The 22500-nt window shown below is 41.8% G+C and overlaps 4 protein-coding genes across 7 annotated transcripts in view; all 4 read left to right on the plus strand.

The window, feature by feature from the left end:
- Window positions 1-3006, plus strand: part of gcgrb (glucagon receptor b) — a 31718-nt gene extending 28712 nt beyond the window's left edge. For both annotated transcript variants that reach the window (XM_076147801.1, XM_076147802.1), the window contains exons 13-14: window positions 244-285; window positions 607-3006. In XM_076147801.1, the coding sequence (XP_076003916.1) occupies window positions 244-285; window positions 607-1038 (474 nt within the window). In that variant the 3' untranslated portion in view covers window positions 1039-3006. The remainder of the gene's footprint in view (window positions 1-243; window positions 286-606) is intronic.
- Window positions 1-22500, plus strand: part of LOC142996744 (complement C3-like) — a 78508-nt gene that overhangs the window by 25335 nt on the left and 30673 nt on the right. The gene's annotated exons all lie outside the window — the stretch shown is intronic.
- LOC142996682 (tubulin beta-4B chain-like) lies at window positions 17173-19967 on the plus strand. 2 transcript variants are annotated; one of them, XM_076147689.1, is made up of 5 exons: window positions 17173-17325; window positions 17892-18000; window positions 18083-18193; window positions 18376-18620; window positions 18727-19967. In XM_076147689.1, the coding sequence occupies exons 1-5, from the start codon at window positions 17269-17271 to the stop codon at window positions 19537-19539; spliced, it is 1335 nt and encodes a 444-aa protein (XP_076003804.1). In that variant the 5' UTR covers window positions 17173-17268; the 3' UTR covers window positions 19540-19967. The 2 variants fall into 2 exon arrangements, with proteins under 2 accessions (XP_076003804.1, XP_076003805.1); XM_076147690.1 differs by lacking the exon at window positions 17173-17325 and adding an exon at window positions 17382-17800.
- dennd1c (DENN domain containing 1C) overlaps window positions 20816-22500 on the plus strand; it is an 8598-nt gene continuing 6913 nt past the window's right edge. Inside the window, exons 1-5 of one of the 2 annotated variants that reach the window (XM_076147688.1) lie at window positions 20816-21012; window positions 21452-21516; window positions 21995-22038; window positions 22142-22191; window positions 22392-22500. The exon at window positions 22392-22500 is cut by the window's right edge and continues 11 nt beyond it. In XM_076147688.1, coding sequence (XP_076003803.1) covers window positions 20996-21012; window positions 21452-21516; window positions 21995-22038; window positions 22142-22191; window positions 22392-22500 — 285 coding nt within the window. In that variant the 5' untranslated portion in view covers window positions 20816-20995. The remainder of the gene's footprint in view (window positions 21013-21451; window positions 21517-21994; window positions 22039-22141; window positions 22192-22391) is intronic. The other variant, XM_076147687.1, reaches the window with a different exon arrangement.

Genomic DNA, 22500 nt, shown 5'->3' on the forward strand with positions numbered 1-22500 from the left:
CTAGATAGCAGTGGATATTCAACATCAAAGAGAGTTATTGGTCCTTTTATCTTTATTCATTTAATATTCTTTTAGATAGAAATGTACTAATGGAATAAAAGATGATGAATCGTGGTCACAAGTGTACTTATATTGAAATACTGTATACAGTACTTGTGGTAAGGGATTTTGAATAGTAGTTTCCTTTTACTGAATGTTCTAGTCCTAAAATACAGCACAGTAACAGTACATCTCACCTTCTAGGGCCTGTTGGTTGCCATTTTGTACTGCTTCGTCAACAAAGAGGTGAGACGTCACATCACACTCCGTCTTCATTTCATCCATTACCTTTCTGTCCCTTTGTAGAGGACATACATTTGGCATTTTCCATCATCAGTGTGTTCCTGTTCCCAACTTTATCTGATTCTGTTGTCGCTGTAAAAGGTTATTTGTTTAAGATATATGTCAATCTATTGTCTCAGAAGAGTAAGAGACAACATATCATTTACCTTTTAATCTTCAAATGTAGTCTTTGGCAGGAGGAGTCCAATCTCCATCATCTTGTCCTATTAAATCTTCATCTTCACCTTGAGTTGTGGTTCTTTCTGCTATGTCATCATCACCCAGGTGCAGTCAGAGATGCTGAAAAAGTGGAAGAGGTGGAAGCTGGGTAAGGACATTGACGAGGAGTACCGCCACACCTACAGCCAAACACCGCACGTCAAAAGTGGCAGCATTGCTACTGGCAACCTCCCTGATCTCCATGACAACAATACAAGTGACCCCAGCGCGGGCTCCCAAGGGACACCTCCAGTCAAAAAGGCTGAGGTGGGCCCTTCCTGCTCCACAGCACCGGAGGAGAGCCAGCAGTTAGTTGTCTTCTACACCAACGGGACTGGAGAAGGCAAGGCCACTAGGAGCCGACTCCCCATGCAGTTCACTTCTTTACCACACCGAGGTGGAGACAGTCACACTGGCACTAAAAAGGAGGAATTCAGTCTGGAAGAAAGGGTGCAGTGCCATATTTGCCCTCTAGAAGGAGAAGTGTCTGACGTTTGAACCCTCATCGAGCAAACTCTTTTGGATTGTGCAAATCATTAATTTAGTTTGATGTTTATCGTGCATCAACAATACAGGTGAAGCTGAGCGGGGAGTGATCCACACAGGATTTTGACCACTATATAATGTTGGATGAAACAATGCTTTAACCGCTCCATCTGTAAATGAATATTTATTGGTCATGGGACCTTAAGAAAAAGGGATCTATTGATTTCACTAATCCGAAATGATTGAATAAATATATTTACGTTCTAGTGGTGTTCATTGCCTGTGTGTGTGTGTGTGTGTGTGTGTGTGTGTGTGTGTGTGTGCGTGCGTGGGTGTGCGTGCGCGTGTGTGTCCATGCGGATGCTTGCCATTTTGGCATTGACCTTGCAGACATCTTTCCCTCTGTTGCTGTTGTGCCTCATGTTGTGTTGTGTATCTGTGTGCTGCAATGAATGGTTGAACAGTTGCAGTACCATAATATCTCTGCCAATCATTGTACATCCCAAACGAAATCTATTCAGTGTCAATTTATGTTGTTTTTTTTATGATTGTAGAATATAACACTCTTGCCTATCGCCTATCATTCAAATGTGATGAGGAAAGACTTCTCTTGCCAGAGGAGATCAAGGGAAAGTGAACAATTGGCATAAAGAACATTGACTCTTTCGCAGAATGTTTGCAATTCTGATGCCGTGTCACATCAGCAGCGATCTCACAGAGGATGGATGCTTTGATCTTCAGAAGGACTCAGCACTGTGCTCAACTCAACACAAAGTGATTCTGATTTCAGATTGCAACAAAAGAAGAAAGTAATAATTGATCATCAGAGGTTTTTACAGCATTCAATTCTTCTCACTGTCCCACTGTCTCAGTCTTAATCCCCTCCATGCCCCTTTTGTAACATATTTGCCTCTGAGTACTATTGAGTACCACACCGCAGCCATGAAATATTTGTTTCTGCCTTGCCTGCAGGTATAAATAGGGACAAATCCACAGCAAAGTACTCAAATATTGTATTAAATTGCAGGTAACCATAACAACAGTATTCCTGCTTTTTCTGCATTGCAAGCAGTGGGTTTTATCTTATTTTTTTACAGCTTAGAGACTTTATTTTGCAAATGCAAATAGCACAAATCCAAGCAGTGTTAATTTTGACATTTCTTTTTCACAATGCCAATAGGTTTCATATCTTTCATTTAAATTTAGTCATTCTCTAATTCTCTAAAGGTAAATTATAGATGGCACTGCTATCCATGGAATTGTAGTACAAAACAGTACAATACATGAGACTATGGCAGTTAATTTGATCATAACTAAATCTATCGTTGAACATTAGTTTCCTTACTAAATCCAAAGTGTCTGCACATCATTATGACAACTACAATTTGCTCCAGTAGCCTTACAATCACTCAGTCATATTCTTTAGACATAACACGAGGCAGTTGATGTGTGTACAAAGTACAAAAAAACAACAATTTGTATTCAAAAATTGTTAAGATTGCAAAGAGGAAACCCTTTTGTGTTCTTTTCTTCTATTGACTGAATTATGACTCTCATTCAAGAACAAACAATAACAAAGAGCTTCACTTTAATAATTATAATCATTGTGTCTTAAGAACTTCAGAGAACAACTTTGAAGATTCAGTTTAAGATAGCAGCCAGGGATTTAACAGAAGTGGCTTTAAAAGAATGCATCTTCCTCTGTAAATATTGATTCAGCTAAGAATAATAAGAAAGAAGATTAAGTGGTTGAAGACTTTTTGTTTTGCTGTATTTTTGCTTGTCCAGGTTCAGCTGAAAAATGAATATGACAAAATATCTTAAATTCGTTCGCCAGATTGTACCTATGACATAATCTTTCCTCAATTAAAATGTTACAATGTTACCAGGAGGCAAAAGAAAAGGAAGTCATGAAAGAAAGCAACAGGTTTTGTATGAAGGCCAAATTGTTGTGTCTATGTGGATCCAATTAAAAAGATTTCAGTCAACAAAAAAACTCCATTAATATTAATCGTTGTGTCAATGTATTGAATAAGACACTGGTTTTAACTCTGTGTGTGCGCGTGTGTGTGTGTGTGTGTGTGTGTGTGTGTGTGTGTGTGTGTGTGTGTGTGTGTGTGTGAAGTGTGAGTGAAGTCAATCCTCATCATGTGTGCCTGCAAAGCCAATCAGTCTACTTATTATTAATCAACACACGTTTCCTTTGGAGACTGTTGCCACATGAAATTATAATGCATCATCTGTGTGTTTATTATGCAGAAGCTAATAAGTCATCAGTGGATGAATACTGCATCACTCATGTATGTGTCCAAGTACCGTGTGTACATGTTTTCGCTCACACAAATGAATTGTTCATCAGATAAGAACAGACAGATTTTCGGAATAAGCATCAATCATACGGATCAATCCAGTTATAAGATTGAAGCAGTCTGAATGTAACCAGGATAAATGGTATTTATAACACCATATTTTCACCATACGTTCCAAGGGTTGTGAAACCTAAAGGTCTTCACATTCTGACAAGAGTAAATGGCAAGAAAATGCTTCATATTTATATATATATAGATGCATTGTAATGTATTCATATGGAAAACAAAGATCCAAAAGTATTAAAACCAAGCAAAGACATTACTTAGAGAGAATAAGTGATTTGGTTTGCCTATTCATACAGGAAACATCTACTTTAAGAATGGTCACAGTTTTAATTACTTGGACATACCAACAGTCCACATGGCCATTCAGCATTTTGCATGTCTACAGGGAGGACTATGGGAAATACATTATGTGCATTTATGGAGGGTCACTGAAAATATATCACCAGTGTCACAATCGCTGCAAGTTGTTCTGCAAAAACCATATATGATATGTAGAGTCACTAAAATGGGGATCATGTGAATCTCAGACAGAATTGATCCTTAAGAGATCACACTGGTGTGATTTAAGACCACTCCTTATTTTCCCTTTAATAGTCAGTGGTCCCTATACATGGAGCCCAGCTGTCAATGGCTATAACTGTGAAGAGACCAGAGGCATCATAAAACAGAATTCCGGTCAGGAATACATTTTCTTATTCACAAAAACCTAGAATCCCTCATGAGAAAGGTGTGGAACCAGGGGGTGCTGCTGTGCACATAATGGATCAGAACTGCTGAATGTGACCTTCAAAGCAAAGACCACTATGAATTGTCTGGATGAAGAAATAAATAAAAGGTTAAATGCAAATTTCCTCCATGGTTTCCAAGCCTTTAACAGGAATGGACATTGAGATCACCAGCCCCATCAGCAGCTGTGTGTGTGAGTGTGAGTGTGAGTGTGCGTGTGTGTGTGTGTGTGTGTGTGTGTGTGTGTGTGTGTGTGTGTGTGTGTGTGTGTGTGTGTGTGTGTGTGTGTGTGTGTGTGTATGAGAGAGACTCGGGTTCCTTAAGGTTATATGTAATGGAATATTTATCTATGGCAATATTAACACTTCTACATAAATAAAGTATTAGGGCTCCACTGTATGTGTGCAGGGTTTCATAGACCATCCCTGTTTGCAATTTGTTGGTGTTGCTGTGGTCCCCAACTTTCCATGTGTTAACAGTAGATATGAAGTCAAAAACAAGCACTGCACCAAGACAAAGCTATTTTTGGAGCAGGACAGATGCCTCCAAATAGTGACATAACATGGGAGGAGCTTTAGAGAAGAGACATCAATCAGTAATGACAGGTCTATTGTGGAAGAGACTTGAGTCCTCGTGCAGGCAAAGACCAAAGACTGGATGAGGCTAAATGTTACACAGCAGTGAACAGGGAGAACATATATCACAACGTGTGTGTGTGTGTATGTGTGTGTGTGTGTGTGTGTGTGTGTGTGTGTGTGTGTGTGTGTCATAAGCATAATGTATTTCTATTCTGAAATGAATCGAGTGTACCCACAGTGAGCACTTCGACCGCAGAGCATAGCGTTCCCTCCCTTCATGTCAAGTGGTCACACAGTGATGTCGTTGCAAGCAGACAGGATGACTCATTTCTTTCGTGATAAAAGAAGTTTTCATCAGGTTAAGTTTCCATTCAAGCCGAGTTTATTTGTTATAGCAACACCTAAGTCCTCATTCAATGAGAGGATCTCAAGTCCGCCGAAATGTTGCCAGTATGAATCACAAACCAAGAGATAGTATAGAGAGAGAATAAACCCAAGGCATAGATACAGACGGTGGGATGGCAGGTGCTAGGCAGCTTCATACACACTCATACTGTATATCACGTTTGCTCTGTGTTTTGCAGAGGAAACGGAATAGTCTTGATGAATTCTTCTCATCATCTGTGTTCCTGAGTGTTGGACGTCCCAAAAGGACCATCACACGCAAATCTACTGTCCCCAGAATGTTCTGTTGCAGGCAATGTGACGGCCACAGAATGCAGATATTGAAGTCGACTGAAGACAGAAGCTAGGAGACTGATCATCGGTCAACGGTTCATTAAATCCTAATGTAACTAACAGCAGTGGAACCAGACAAAGGTAGTTGTTCTTCCTCTCTTAGCACACTCACATCAAACTTCCATCACCATTAAGGACGTTTTAGCTCATCTGCCAAAAATGTGCCCTCGCTTGCCACGAGACAATTTCTCTTAGACATTGTCCTTCTGTCAAAAGACGGTGATGTCCTTGTCTTAAAACATCCCTGTCTGTCTGGAAGAGTTGCACTTCTTTTTTTCACATCAGAAACTTAACACCAAGAAAGTCAGAATGTTAACCAATTAGCTGGAAGGGGGAGATTGTTGTGAATGAACTTGACATAGAGTCTAACCAAAACCTGAATCACACTGCAAATGATGACAATCAGATGGTAAAGGCTAGATGAGTAGAATATTGCATCTTGTCGTCACCTATGCTTACTAAGAATGTTTCTCTGTTAAGATGAGATGAGATGAGATGACATGAGCAGAGATACAATACGATGCAAACATAATATACAATAACTGCAAGGAAATGCTTTTGTTTCAGCAGCAACATTTTGAAAAGCCAATTTATTATACAAAGAAATAAGAGGCTGAAGATGACAAGAATCCTAAAGCATACCAATGTTTATGCTCTATACACAGGGCAATCAAAACAATAACCTTGAAGGCCTTTGTTATTTTAAATCTCTTATTCATGATTTTGCTCTGCTCTGCTGCTGTAGCCTGCCTCAACAGTAGCACATCTGGGAAGAAATGTGTCCACAGAGCTTCCACACTGTTTGTTCAAGGCTTATTTAATGAGCAACATTTTGGCTAGACTCAAGTTTATGGTCACTCAACTCTTTAATCATTCCTGAGACATGTAGTAGTGCGAGTTCAGCCTAGGCCAATGGAAACTCCTTGCAAGCACAGGAAGATGTGTCTGTGAGTGCGTGTGTCTGCTTCATGTTCCCGAGCTTATCATCGCAGCATCTTCCCCTGTGTACACGTGGGGAAAAGAGATTTCATTCTTTGAAATGCTAAGCCATATTTTGCAGGCATAGAACCTGAATTTCAAAGAGTTGAGCTGAGTTTTCTACAGGGACCATTCCACTGCATCAAAGCTGTGGCTCCTGTGACCGTGATACTGACCTTCCACTGTTTTATTAGGCACTGCAAGTAAACAGAGCTGAGACTAGTAAAGGAATTGAGGAGGAGGAGACGTATGTGTCAAGTGAACAAGGAATTACTAAATCTGAATGCAGGAATGATCCTTCAATGACATTCGGTCATTCCTTCAGCTTCTGAGAAAGTCCCAGTTTAATGAAGAGTGAGTGAGTGAGTGAGTGAGTGAGTGAGTGAGTACCTACACTTTTTTACATTATAATACAATAATATATATTACATGTTTATATTATAATTACTGTTACAAAATATTTTTCTATAGTGTACCAGAATTACCAAGTCTCTCATTACGCAGCCAGTGTCTTAAGTGCACAGTATATGGATGTGTAGGAGGAGATTAATGTGGGAGGAAATTTAATAAGTACAACAACATGTGTAAACATTAATTAATCATGTCCTCCAGGCTGTTGAACTATATACTATAACCTCACCATGTTGTGGGAGAAACTGCTCAGTATCATGTCTGACTATTCTAATATACAAAATTCCTCCATGGTTCCCAAGCCTTTAACAGGAATCGACTGTGTGTGTGTGTGTTTGTGTGTGTGTGTGTGTGTGTGTGTGTGTGTGTGTGTGTGTGTGTGTGTGTGTGTGCGCGCAAGCATGCGTGCGTGCGTGTGTGTGTGCGTGCGTGTGTGCGTGCGTGTGTGTACATGCGTGTGTGTGCATGTGTGTGTGTGTATTCCTTTTATTATTTCTCCTGAAATTGACATTGAGCGTTAGGGATTGTGAGCGTTCATGTCTAAAGAATTCACACAGCGTACAGGGATCTGAGGCTGCAGAGCTGAGATGGGGAATGAGCCAAAATCATCATGAATAATGCTAATAAGCAGATAAGCATACAATAAACATACTAATCTTATATTCCACAGCTTCTACCGTGTGCACACTGAAACTAATCCAGTGCAACCAATAAGCAAAATATTCTGCAGTGATATTTTCTATTATCGACCAATGAAATCAGCCATTGTTCCGAGTAGTCACCATATTAATGAAGCCCCTTTATGAGATTCCTTCACTCTAGAACAACATTGAAATGTTTCACTACACATAAGGGAGCACTTCAAGCACTTTATTTTTATGGCATGAACTCATAGCTTTACCTTGTACTGAGGAACTACATAAACCGATTTGTTTTATCGTTTTTAATGAGGGGGCCATTTTTAGCACTTGAATGTGTGTGATTTTATCAATGATTTAGTTTCCTTTCTTTTAAAGTGTCTGGGGACAAACCTGGGTTCTTACTGGACAACAGAGGAACACATCTAAGGGTCCAAGCCTTTTATCATTTTATATCATTATATTGTTTGTGTTTTAGTCCCAGTATGCCAGAGCACCCGTGGTGTCGCACACACATTGGAGCTCGTAGCCCTTCAGCCGTACCTTCAACCTTAATCCTCAAACAACATCCAATCGGGCTGAGCAAAACAGTGTTGGAAAGCGTAGAAGCTCTACCATTGGATGAAACCGACATTGATCAAAACAGAGTAGGTGGGACAAAGCTGTGTCCACAATTAGTGATTGGTCAGTTTTCTGTCTGTCGGTCTAGCATGTGTTTGATATAATAACACAAAGCCAGCGTAGCTCTGATCTCTCTGTGGTTTGGATTACAGTTGAAGGACTATTCAAGCTTCAAAATGACAAAGGCAGCTTTGTTTGCTGCCGGTGCCTCTACCATCATGTATGTATGGTGCTAAGCTAAACCCTTGGTATACTTGGGGAGGTACTAACAAGTTTCTTGTGATAATATAAGTTGTTGAAACATTTCTATAAAGTATTTAAGGACTGTTGTTTGGTAGTTGCTGTGTTTGTTCTTGTGTATACAAAGTATAGACTCTTATTTATTAAAAGAGAGGTCCAAGAGTGCACTTGAGTGTTGATTACATTACACATTTGGCAGACGCTTTTATCCAAAGCAACTTACATTACATTACCACCCTTTGCAGAGGGGGGAGCAATTGAGGGTTCGGTGCCTTGCTCAGGGGCACCTCGGCAGGGGCTCGAATCGGCGACCCTCCGGTTCCCAAGCGGAAGCACTACCCACTGAGCCACTGACACCCTTGATGGGCCTACGCTGGTTATATTGAGATGCAGCTTTGGCGTGTTGTTTGGGTTATAAATATATTGATTGGGGTTTCACCTCAAGACTTGGAGCAAGACAGGTGCGTCTGCCAGAGGAGGTGCTAAAGATGCATCAGGTTAAAATATTTTAAATTTCCATCTGGCCCTTTGAGACCTCTTCATACATTCAGGTACAGAAACCAATCTAACATTTTTCACATTACCAACAATGAAAAGGTCCTCCACTGATGTAGTGCAAATTGTATTTCACAAGATTTCCCTTTGAAGGGGAATATAAAAGTTGAATAGTGCATAAAACTAAATCTTTCCTTACTGGATTTCCTTTTTCTGCATTATTACATGTTTCTCGAAACTCATCATTCACATTTCAGCATCCGAGGGGGGAAAACTGATGCGCTGGAGTGAAGAGGAAGCCTTAAGCTGCTATCTGCGGTTCCTGTTCACACCTCTCATGCCTCCTCTGACACCTATTATCAGAAAGACACAGACTCAGATGAAAAATACTGTGGGTTTACACTTTGATCTACACTGTATATCCTCCTACACATCTGCCAGTTATTTGTCATTGTCAACCTCTTTCACTCCATCTATCCCTTTAGAAAAAGACAGCATGTTCATTAAGAATTTAACCACAATTTATTGAAAGAAAAGTGTTAATTTAACACTGCTGTGCTTTCTCTCTCTCTCTCTCTCTCTCTCTCTCTCTCTCTCTCTCTCTCTCTCTCTCTCTCTGTGTGAGTAGATCAGAGTGATTAGTGTGTTTTTCAGGAAAACAACACAATTAAATGACAGCAGGGGCAGGATAAATCTCTGGAATTTTCCTTCCGCGTGTTCACTGGTCCTTAGATTGGTTTAGGAGGCTACTGCTCTGTCATTATCACTCACTTCCTTTCTCCCACAAACCCACTGCAACACAAACACACACACACGCGCACACACACACACACACACACACACACACACACACACACACACACACACACACATCCACCCACACCGCATCTCGTCCTCCAACATGCAATTGTGACGCTGGAGATGAAACTTCTTGAATTGGCTTTGGTAATACGTTTTCTCACCTCTCAATGCTTGTGTTTCCAATTTTGTTTTTGTTTCTCACCTGCAGTTTTAAAAAAAAACATAGGGATGAGTGAGATCTTTGTATGCTACAGTCAGAACTTATCAAAGCTTGTCAAAGGAAGGTCTATGATTTATACATGAAGATCGTCTCTATAAAGGTCTTCCTCTCTTCTCTTCTTACTTTACTTGCAGATCTTACTTAAATTTGATTGTGTAGAAGCCATTAAGCTCCAAATCATGTGATTGTGATTGAATACTTATGGGGAGCATACTTTTGTAAGGCTGGCTTACTTTTGATTTCAAATTTTTTCTAAAATCTGTTGCATTTTATTCTGAAATATGTGGCTTTAAAAAGAAACACTGAAGCATTAGAATATACAGACAAAGCGATCCATAAAACCGTAAACTAAGATGGCCTGATCCAGCGATGGAGGGAAGCTTAAATATGAGGCTGAACTCTAGGGGAAAGACAAATCAATGTGTGCTTTGAACAGAAATGCAGGAGCAGCAAACGACTGAAACCACAGGAGTTCTGTCCCTCTGCCACATCACACATCCAGGAAAAGTATACAGGCTTGTGTGCAGACTACATCTCTTTTCTTTCCCTGTCATTCCTCAGAAATGGAAATCTGAAGCAACCAAGACCAAAATGATTCGAATATGATCACTGACCCATCTTTCTCCGTCCTTACCCACTCACTTTCAAGTCTTTCTCTCAGTCACCCAAAAAGGGCAATGGAGTGAAAACATGGTGTTCCGTATCAAAATATGGTCAGCCTTATCAACATACTCAACTGAGCCACAGTACTTTCATAAAGTTGTTATAGTTAACATGATGGCAGCATACCTACACCTTCATGAGTATCCAGTAGACACAGAGCAACATTAGCAACTCACTGGAATCATGATTTCCTTCCTTCTGTCACTGTTCATGATTTAGCAGAATTTCATTGCATTTTAAGATACATTTATGTAAACCAGCAGTGTTCAAGCATCCGCAGCCCAACAGTCAAGCCAAATATGGTGCTCTAGTTATGCACTGTTGATGCTATGATGTTTTCAACATATACACAAGTGTTTTTGGAGACTTCAGGCTATCTGTACAGTTTGCAGCAGGCTACAAACCACAGTCCAAGTGCCTGGACCCAACAGGATGTCAGCAGGACCCCATGCTCAGTCCACTGTGGAAAGTCAAGCCAGCAACAGCCAAAGATATGCTATTACATAGGAAAGTGAAACATTTATGCAACTCTGAGTGCCTGTACATTTAGTATGTAAACAATGTAACAGAGATGTCCAATAACTCTAAACATATGAAGCACTTACTCCATTTCTCTCTGCTTGAATTAGTGACGTGTGACTGTTTTTTAAGTGTTATAAAAAAAATTCTGTCTGTGTTTCTGTCTCTCTTTGATATGAAACATGACATGATGATATCGGAACATAACAGATCTCAGTCCTCTGCCATTGTTGTACTTTTGTCCTTGCTTCTTTTTTTTCATTTGCGTTCACATCATTTTCTCGCCTGACAACTTCTGTTCATAACAACATAGTCAACCAACTTTATTCACCGCGTTTAGACACGTCAAGATTTGAAGAGTGACACAAAGACTCAAGCAGCACTAACTGAAATTCGATTTAGTTGAATTTTAGTTTTTGTTTTACTGTATCTGCTTAGTTATTTTGCTATATTGGTTCTTGTTCTTTTAGTTTTTTAGGCCGATTGTGAGCAGTTGAGTAAAGTAACAAAAAAAAGTTAGCTTTTTGTTTGTTTTCTCTATCGAAACATAGTAATGAATCATAATAATGAATCATTAATAATGAAAAATATTTTGGACACAGAGGTATGTGAGTATAGGTAGGTAAGTATACTGACAATCACAATCTCCTTTTGTTTTCCTCTGTGTCTTCAGTCTTTTCAATCATCCCTTTGCTTTTTGGTTCATCGGCCTTCCATTAACTCTATGTCAGAGAGCAGAGATTGACAGAGAGACACATCAACAGTTTGATTAAGTCAGGGTCAAAACAACTAATACAGAAGGGAGTTGGGTGGTAGTGGGGGGGGGGCAGGGAAATCTATCTCTCTTCAGTTCCTCAACATAGTGTTACTGCACAAATGGGAATTCAGGGTTCGAATTTTTGCAGATCTTCATTCATATAAAGTTTCAAACCCTAATATCACAATATATAAAACAATCGGAATGTCAAACAACGAAACATTAGTGGAGAATGCAGATGTGTTCAAACACAAAGCAACAACCAGCGGGTAAGCGATATTATTGACATAATGCATATGTGGCATTTCCTGCAGAACCCTTTGGACAAACATTTTCAAGTGGAAAATGGAGCGCCTGTGTAAAATGAACCTTATTGTCTTTTTGGTTTGGTGTTTCTGTTCTGTGAGTCACCAGTTTACTGCTACATGGATCATACTTTGAATAATTAATGTACACATACTTTAAAAATCGAGCAAAAGACTGAGCTTTGGAAATTTGAAATCTGTGCATGCATCTGCTTGTGTGTCTGAATGCGTGTGTGTTGGCAGGCCTAATCGTTTGTGTGCATACCTTTCCATAGGGGCAGGCTTCACATTAGGGTTGATTGGTTCAGCTGGCACACTATATGCATGCATGTCCAAACAAATACACATACTTTTTCACCTTTGCGGGGTGTGAGAGAGAGAGAGAGAGAGAGAGAGAGAGAGAGAGAGAGAGAGCAAGAGGAGATGTGGAAGCAATGCAAGAGAGGCGGTGCCAACTTTGGTTTCCTGTTTAAATGCAATTGCTCCCCTGACACATACAGTGTTATTTCATAATGAATTCCAATGAGTTGCATTGGGTTTGTTTATTTGAATGTTAATTTAGTTGTTTTTGACTTCCTAATGGCCATAATTGTGATAATGGCCCTCTATAAGTGATTTGTATAAATGTGCACAATGATTGTTTGTGTATGTTGTGTACATCACTGTGTGTGTGTGTGTGTGTGTGTGTGTGTGTGTGTGTGTGTGTGTGTGTGTGTGTGTGTGTGTGTGTGTGTGTGTGTGTGTGTGTGTTATATGCAGAAATGGATACATAGGTGAAAATTCCAATTTATAGTCCCACAACATTTGGTAAGTGGTTGATGTTCTCCCTTTGTTGAACTGATTTTGAAATCCTTTGAGTCCAAACAAAACCCACCATTTATCACAACGTAAATCACTGCCTCGTGTCTGCTGCTCGCATGTTCTGACATATGGATGAAGGACTGTGGTGCAGCAGGTGGGAAGAAGGAGCACCAAGTCCTTCACATTTCAAAAAGTGATTGCACCTGTACGCCACAGTTCCACAGTGTGCTGCTTTAAAGGCCCTGCACACCCACACCAGTTTGTTGTCTTATTTGTCAGGTTGACATTGCATGGAGCTATGATGGAAGTTTGAAAAAGGCCATTTCAGGACATACACTTACAGTATTCTACAAAGACCTCAAAAGTCTAACTTTAACAACCATGAAAGTATGGGATCTTGCCCATTTAACAGTCTGTAAATACCCACATAGAACTGAGCAGAGGTCTCATCAGCCAGTATCATGGGTATGCAGGACGTCTAAGGTAAATCTGTTGTTCCATTTCCAAGTACCATTTCCTGGATTAATAAAACCCTAAACAAAATTATTCTTAAAACTGAAATGATTTATAGCAGTAAGGGAAATCAAGCACCATCCCAGCACGCATGAGAAAGAACAGAGAAGTGGCCTTGAGAATCAAGCAAGTGATTAAAATTACATCCCTTCCAGCCTTCAGTTGCTATGGCTAGGGTGTGTGTGTGTGTGTGTGTGTGTGTGTGTGTGTGTGTGTGTGTGTGTGTGTGTGTGTGTGTGTGTGTGTGTGTGTCCAGCTATTGTAAATTATTGTAATTAATATTATGACACAATGTCTGTCACATATACTTGTCATGATTCATAGATCAAAACAACTCAACCCACAAACAACCCAGCAACCTTGCATACTTTACACACTGTACCACTCTCAAGAATAAAGCAGTGAGGCATGTGGGTGACAGGTTCATTCACTCGCAACTGGCAGCACAATGAGTGATGACTCAAGGAATTGGGCATTCCAAAAGATGTGTGTGTGTGTGTGTGTGTGTGTGTGTGTGTGTGTGTGTGTGTGTGTGTGTGTGTGTGTGTGTGTGTGTGTGTGTGTGTGAAATAGACTACTTTTGCAAATGAGTGTGAATACATCGTTTCCTAATATCTAGATGGATGAATACATACAACACACGACACAGCCGGTCCAAATGATCAATAAGCTGGAATGTTGGATTCCATCTCACCTTGAGGGAGATTCAACCCAACAACACTTAAACCACTGAAAATTCAGCTAATTCCATTTCACTGTGGATTTATACGCTCATTATATTTATGCATGCAGGCATTTAAATACACTCCATTTCTCACACTCCTCCATTTGACTTATGCATTCCTTTTGTTTAGCATGAAAGAAGCCTTCCACCCATGTTGGGATTTAAATTGTAAATTAGATCCCTGGATTTTTTCATTTTTTAAAATGTGAAAAAATGTACCCTGAATGTGAAATAATTAAGAAAAAGTTGATTTATTTATAGGATGCAGATGTAAACTCAATCTTTTCCCACATACTGTGTCTGCTGTTCTCTCTTTCTTTCTCTGCCCTCCTATCTTTCTCGCTCAGTGATCCATTGTGTTTGCCATAACTCATATTGATGACCATCATACATGAGAGCAAAGACCTGCAATGGCCCTTATGCTGCTGTGGATACAAGACTGCAATTCTATGTTATTTATTAGCAACAAAATCAAGTTACTCTCTTTCTTGCACATCTGATACTCTCTTCTCTTACACCTTGACTGTCTCTGTGTGAGTGTACATTCAGCCTGCGAGTGTCCTTTTAAAGTGCTGAGTGTCTTGACTTGTCATTGACTCGGGTATTTCCGTCAGACTGGCTGGTTTTATGGCTCCACTTAATGAGAGAATATATCTGCCGGCTCTTGCATTAAATGACAAACCAATGGTCAAACGCTCACTTGAATGTAATGATATATTGAAGTAGCTGTGAATTTTATGACCAGTAGAAATACTTGCGGATATGAGGGTTAGTTACATTTAAATAAAACACATTGTGTGGGTGAGGTGCATAACTTGGACACATGTACAAATATGATGATGATGACTATGTGGTAGTTTCATAGTGAGAATAAGAGAAATGGGACATCTGGGGAATATGGTTGGTGAGGTTAGTGTTGTGTGGTAGATGTAGGGTAGATGTACAATATAAAATCAGGAAAGCAGTCACGGCAGTAGTAATATCGTATTAATGTGCTGATGGAAGAAAAAAATCAATCCTTATTTATAATCCCTGGGTGTGTCTCAGATCAAATGAGAGGCCATGTGAGACCCTAAAAGGTCATGGGTAAATGATTGTATTATTGAGTATTTACCACATTTGATCCCAATTATCTCTCCGAATTGCATATAATCCGTATCCATCTACATATTGTGCAAATAAGAGCAAATATTTAGCCTATATGTCAAACAATATTAGTTCACTAAAAGTCCATCATCTCACCATTCTCTCACTTTTACTACATGGACACTGATTTGGTGGAGCTCCAGACATTTAGCTTAGGTGTGGTCCTTTGAACCAGCGTGGATCTCTACTGCCCCCCTGTGGAGGCCAGGTGTTATCACAGAGAGGAAAGGCTCTGACATACTGCATGTTGTCTGTGGGTGAGAAAGGAGCAGGTCAATACTAAGACCATGAAGAATAAGAAGGCAAAGGAAGATGTGATGTTTGATACATCAAAACATGTAAAGGAAGAATTAACTCCTGGGGAAAAACACAAAGCATGGGAGACTAAAAGTGTTTGGAATGGCTTTGATTGATAAGTGAGGCAGTAGCTCAGTGGGTAGAGCTTCTGCTTGGGAACCGCAAGGTCGCCGTTTCGAGCCCCTGCCGAGTTGCCCCTGAGCAAGGCACTGAACCCTCAATTGCTCCCCCCTCTGCGAAGGGTGGTAATGTAATGTAAGTCGCTTTGGATAAAAGCGTCTGCCAAATGATCGTAATGTAATGTAAATTCTCCTGTAGTTGAGTTGCCTTGTTTTGTGACAAAGCGAACAATCCAAGCTCATATTCAGAGTTTTGATGTGCTTCCGTGCTCCTCTTCATCATTATTCAGTTATCGACACGACTATTGTGTTTATTTATTGTGTTTAATGTTTATGCCCCCGTGGCAGTAGGATGTAAACCCTTTTCAGACTGGAAATACCGCATGTGTCCTGGTGTAAACAGGAACTCAGGATCTAGGTCACACCTGGTATGAAATGTGACGGCTGATAGGAATCTACTTCCCTGCTCATCGTACACTCAGCACACAGTTTTATCGTTGCAAAACTGTAAATAGGTACTAGCAGATCCCGTTGTCTTCCTGTAACCCCCTGAGTCCATTTTCTTTTCTTTTTTTTTGCTATTTGTTTTTATTGAAGCAAACGTTTTACATGACATTGCGCGTACAATTGTAGGATATTTTGGAGATCATTTTTTATACAGAAAGAGGGGGAAGAGGAGAGAGAGATAGAGAGAGACAGAGAGAAAGAAGGAAGGTTGTATTATTAATACTATTGTTGTTGTTAAACTTTATACGTAGACCCTGAGGCAGAATACAAGTAGATTGAAATTGCCATAACAATCTGTCTGATTGGTGGTATGTCTGCCTGTTATAACAGCAACTCACACACGCGCGCGCACGCGCGCACACGCGCGCACACACACACACACACACACACGCACACACACACACCGGCCACACACACACACACACACACACACACTGCCTATTCAGCAAGTGTGTTGGTGACCCTGGTGCCATGAAGCTTTTATACATGTAACTTCTGGTAGTCTTCCTGCAGAGCTCTGGGCTGGTCGGGATCGTCTGTTGTTGTGGGTCTGTAAAGCCCTCTGAGACATTGCATGCGACATTGATTTATACTGTATTATACAAACAGACTTAATCTTTGATTTGATTTGATTAGTGTTCGCAATTTGGCAATGCAATTAAAACAATCATATTAGATGCAGCTGGAGAAATAGTCCTCGTTGCATTGATCATTTTTTGACATTATAGTAAAGTTGCTTGTAATAATCAGTCACCTATTCATAATTACACAAACACGCCATTTCCCAAACAAGCGCCTTCTGCCCCGTTTTTCAGCCAAGCAGCCGTGATTCGGTTCCTGTTGCCATGGGGATGACGTAATGCTGCACCACCGGGAGGGGGGGGGGGTGGTGAGTGAGCGCAGCCGCGGAGCCGCGATCGAGCCAGCAACCAACAGCCGCGGAGCCGCCATCCACTCAGCCTGTCTGCGGAGGACCAGCACGGACTCTCGCCCTCTCTCGCTCTCTCTCTCTCTCTGTCTCCGGTTACACTCAGTTTCTCGTGAGTCACTCGACACCACCAGCGCCAAACATGCGTGAGATCGTTCACCTGCAAGCCGGACAGTGCGGGAACCAAATCGGAGCAAAGGTTTGGACAGATTTCACATCATCATCATCATCATCATCCCCATCATTGTGACTGAATGGCGTCTGAGTGTCGCTGCAGCCTGGATTTGTGGAAGCGAAAAGGCGGTTCACTGAGATCGGCGGAGCGGGTGACAGCGGTACAATAGCGTCCTTTAGATGGGCGGTGGCACTCGGAGACACGGAGACATCCCCGGCCGACTACATTACCGTCGACGCTCACCGCTCACTGCGTCGCTTTGGTCACTGTTTATAAGGAAGCATACATGTAAAAGTCACCGGTAATGTTCCAGATGAAAAGACACTCATCTGTGTGTGTGTGTGTGTGTGTGTGTGTGTGTGTGTGGAATTGGGGGGGGCAGACCGAGAGGGGTGTGGCAGTGCATCTAACGCACTTGAACACTGCCAGCCTGCTCGATTCCTACACACAGATTTTTTTTCCATAAAGCACCAATGCGTGTGTTCAGGCAATCATGACGGTAAAGACATCTGCACTGTTTTATATAAGTATGGAATAAACGTTGCTCCAGTGTCAGTGTGTAATCTGCCCATATGAACCTTCCTGCACAGTTCTGGGAGGTGATAAGTGACGAACATGGCATTGACCCAACTGGAACCTACCATGGAGACAGTGACCTGCAATTGGACAGAATCAATGTCTACTATAATGAGGCATCAGGTCAGGGCTGTTATGTCTCATTACTTTCAGGATAATAATGGTTGTGTTTTCCCTTTATTGCCATGATGTGTTTGTGTTGCAGGGGGGAAGTATGTGCCCCGGGCCATCCTAGTGGACCTGGAGCCAGGTACTATGGACTCGGTCCGCTCCGGGCCTTTCGGACAGATCTTCAGACCTGACAACTTTGTCTTCGGTATGGATATGACAGGCAACAATCATGTGTGTTTTCCTTATTACATAGGAAAATAAAAGGCCAAAGCACTCATTAGTATATTAGAGAAATGTTACAATCAGACAGGTGCTTTGAAAGCTAAATGCAGACTGACAGACCACTGGAGCACCACATCGCAATCACTGGTTGCTCTTTGCTTGTAGGCCAGAGTGGAGCAGGAAACAACTGGGCCAAAGGCCACTACACAGAGGGAGCTGAGCTGGTTGACTCAGTGTTGGATGTGGTGAGGAAGGAGGCAGAGAGCTGTGACTGCCTGCAGGGTTTTCAGCTTACACACTCTCTTGGTGGTGGTACCGGCTCTGGAATGGGAACTCTGCTCATCAGCAAGATCCGTGAGGAGTACCCCGACCGTATTATGAACACCTTCAGTGTAGTGCCCTCTCCCAAGGTACAGTGATGGTGTGACTCCAAGCGTCTGTGTGTGTTATAGTCCTTGACTCCTTTTCTTACCCGCCTTCATTCTTGTCTTTGCCCTTTGTGTCATGTCCCTCCAGGTGTCAGACACAGTGGTGGAGCCCTACAATGCCACCCTGTCTGTCCACCAGCTGGTTGAGAACACAGATGAGACCTATTGCATCGACAACGAGGCTCTTTATGATATCTGCTTCCGTACCCTCAAACTCACTACACCGACTTATGGAGATCTCAACCACTTGGTCTCTGCCACCATGAGCGGGGTGACCACTTGTCTGCGTTTCCCTGGCCAGCTCAACGCTGACCTCCGCAAATTAGCCGTCAACATGGTGCCCTTCCCTCGTCTGCACTTCTTCATGCCAGGCTTCGCCCCGCTGACCAGCCGTGGCAGCCAGCAGTATAGAGCCCTTTCTGTGCCCGAGCTCACTCAGCAAATGTTCGACGCCAAGAACATGATGGCTGCCTGCGACCCCCGCCACGGCCGCTACCTGACAGTGGCAGCCGTGTTCCGCGGCCGTATGTCCATGAAGGAGGTGGACGAGCAGATGCTGAATGTGCAGAACAAGAACAGCAGCTACTTCGTAGAATGGATTCCCAACAACGTCAAGACAGCCGTGTGTGACATTCCACCCCGCGGGCTCAAGATGGCTGCCACCTTCATAGGCAACAGCACTGCCATCCAGGAGCTGTTCAAGCGTATCTCTGAGCAGTTCACCGCCATGTTCCGCCGCAAGGCCTTCCTCCACTGGTACACCGGCGAGGGCATGGATGAGATGGAGTTCACCGAGGCAGAGAGCAACATGAACGACCTGGTGTCTGAGTATCAGCAGTACCAGGACGCCACGGCTGAGGAGGGAGAGTTTGAGGAGGAGGGAGAGGAGGAGGTTGCTTAAAGCCTCATTCATTCCTCATCTGTACAAGTATACAGTAATTCACGGTAACCATCCATGTTTTTCAGTCCTACTCTGCTCTCGTTCCTCTTCATTTTCTGTACTTCCCTTTGCCCATTCTGTCCCTTGAATTGGTTCTGCGTTTGATTTGGAGATGTTTGTCGCTTCTCCTCTTCTTCTATTTGCCCTCCTCCTCCAGCCAGAGTTGGATTCACATCAACAGTTGAACCTTAATCTCAGTGTTCATATATAGGTAACATACACACACAGATGTTATAGAGGTAACGTACACACACACACAGGTGTTATAGAGGTAACGTACACACACTCACAGATGTTATAGAGGTAACAGGTGTTCTTGTGGTCTTTTGCGGTTGACGTTTTCTCTTCACTTTATCCTCATTGTTGAAACTTTTCCTGACCGAACCTTCAACAACTTAAACAACTAATGTAATAGTGATCACTTGTTTGGCATTGACAGAAATAAATATGTTTGAAAAAACACACGTTTGGAGTGCTGATTCATTTCTCAGGATATAAGTTTGGCTCAAAGTTAATTTATCATTTAATAAGCGTGTAAAATCCTTTACTGATAAAGATAATATTAGTTAGTCTAGTTGTTAATCTTATAGGATCACATGCAGGATGCTATGGAGCAGCTGTAGAGCAGCAGCTGTAGAGCTGATAGAGCATCCGCAGAGAAGATATAGAGCAGTTGTAGAGCAACCATAGAGCCGATATAGAGCACCTAGTACAGAGCTTCTGTCTACACCCGACTCTGCCCAGCTTTTGTTTGAGTTGTTTGCAGAGAACAGAGCTTTACGCCATTGTAACTTGATTAGATCGTCCAGCAGGTGGCAGCATAGTGCGAGCAGTGGTGTAACAAGTATGAATGATACACATTCTGCTACTACTACAGTTTAATGCACAAACACTGAAACCATAACTACGATCTAAGTTATATATTTGTTAGGAATTTGCTCTGGGTACAAATAACATAAAAAGACAACAAGAAACAACATTTAAAACAACATATAAGAACAGCAGGTCAGGAATAATTAAATAAAAAACCACACTACATGAAATAAATTAACTAAATGAACACTGTTGAATAAAGTGTTAAAAAAACGTGCAGGGGTTTATGTAATGATGATGAAAGTGTGGGAACATGATGAAACAAAAGGGTTGGATTAGAGAGATGTGGGTTTTACAGACTAGAATACGTCATAGGCTGCTCACACACACACACACACACACACACACACACACACACACACACACACATACACGGTTAGAGACAGTGTGCGCATAAATCAGGAAGTGTTCTGTCACTCAGATGATGATTGTGCTGATGGCTGCTGTCTGACTGCGTTGTGGAAGTGTGTCTCCTGCCCGGCCAACCTGCCGATGACCTCTCCACTCCTGGACAAACACATGGACACAGACGTATTTGGACAGCATGGGCTCCAGACTGAAGTAAGTTAAACTTCTTATTATTCACGCTGCCTCCACCATCTCTCTGCCCCATTGTATGTGCTTGCGGTTTTATTACTTCCTCTCACAGCAGTGCAGTAAGTTTCCTGCAGCACTTGTGTCACCCTGACAGCTACCATACATCATGACAGACTTGTGTCTTGTTCAAAGCAAAGCAAAGGTCTCCTGTTACTGTTTAGCACCAAACCATGAATGTTTAAATGAAATCACACTCAATAATCTCCACATCTGCCTCTAATAGATGCCGTTTATCACAGTTAACCCATGGCACAATGTTATTTATATTCAATAGAAGGGAACATGTTTGTGCTTTAGACGAAAAATGTGTCAATGGCAATATGAGAAAGAAATGAGATGGAAACGATGTGGCTCTAGGTGATGAATCTCATTGTCTCGCCATGTGAATGCTCTTTCCTGTCAGACAAAACCCCCAGCAAACCTTCTACTGGTTCTTTGAAGCCACTTGCCCCATTACCAGAGACACAGGTGAGTGAGGGTTGGCCTCCTTTTACTTTAAATAGTTGTAATATACTACAATACCAGTCTAAGCATAGAGAGCGGTTATAGCTTTTAGACACTCTTCTATGACAGTTCCTATTATTCTACTCAATGATTCCTCAAACCCGTCTGACTTACAAATGAACCATTAAAAAGCAGCATTACCTCATTAATGTATGCTTAATTTAAATACAAACACACACACTGCATTAAGGATATATGGATGGTAGCAGCTGAGCTAAGAGTTGCTCATACTTCCTGTCATGTGACGGGTAGAAACCACACAGCATGCAGGTCACACATGAACTCAGATGAGAACATTTCACGGCAGCCTGCAGATGAGCTGTGATGTAAGTGTGACACAAACGGGTTGCATTGCATTCAGTTCTTTTAAACAATAGTGCTTTAGTGCTAGTATGCAGCAGTGTGTGTTGTGTTAATTCATTCAATCATTCTCATTTTACAGATCCTGGTCTTCTGTTTAAGTTCCCAGAGGACTTCAGTGATGAGGTGCTCAAGCATGTCTCCTGCAGTGATATAAGCGGATTTACAGTCGCATTGACGGGTTGATTGATCTTCATTGTAATTTATTTTCACCTCTGCTGTCCACCAGGAGTCCTGCACAGCTTTGCCCAGATTCTGCTTCCCATATGACACACAAAGGTGAGCACAATCTGCTCTCCTTTACTCAAGTTTGTTTGTTTTTTAGCTTGTCTTTCAGCTGTCAGCTTTTCTGTTGTGTTTGTGTGTGTGTGTGTGTGTGTGTGTGTGTGTGTGTGTGTGTGTGTGTGTGTGTGTGTGTGTGTGTGTGTGTGTGTGTGTGTGTGTGTGTGTGTGTGTGTGTCCATCATCCACCCCTTTAGAGTGAAAGATGGCGTTGGAGTGCAGCACTTTACTTTCGTTCTGACTGACCTTGAAGGATGCCAGCGCTTTGGGTTCTGTCGTCTCACAAACAGCACACACACCTGCCTC

This window comes from Genypterus blacodes, unplaced genomic scaffold, assembly GCF_046128005.1.
Source record: "Genypterus blacodes isolate CSIRO-AG114 ecotype Tasmania unplaced genomic scaffold, CSIRO-AGI_Gbla_v1 ptg000039l_1, whole genome shotgun sequence".
NCBI classification, from domain to species: Eukaryota; Metazoa; Chordata; class Actinopteri; order Ophidiiformes; family Ophidiidae; genus Genypterus; species Genypterus blacodes.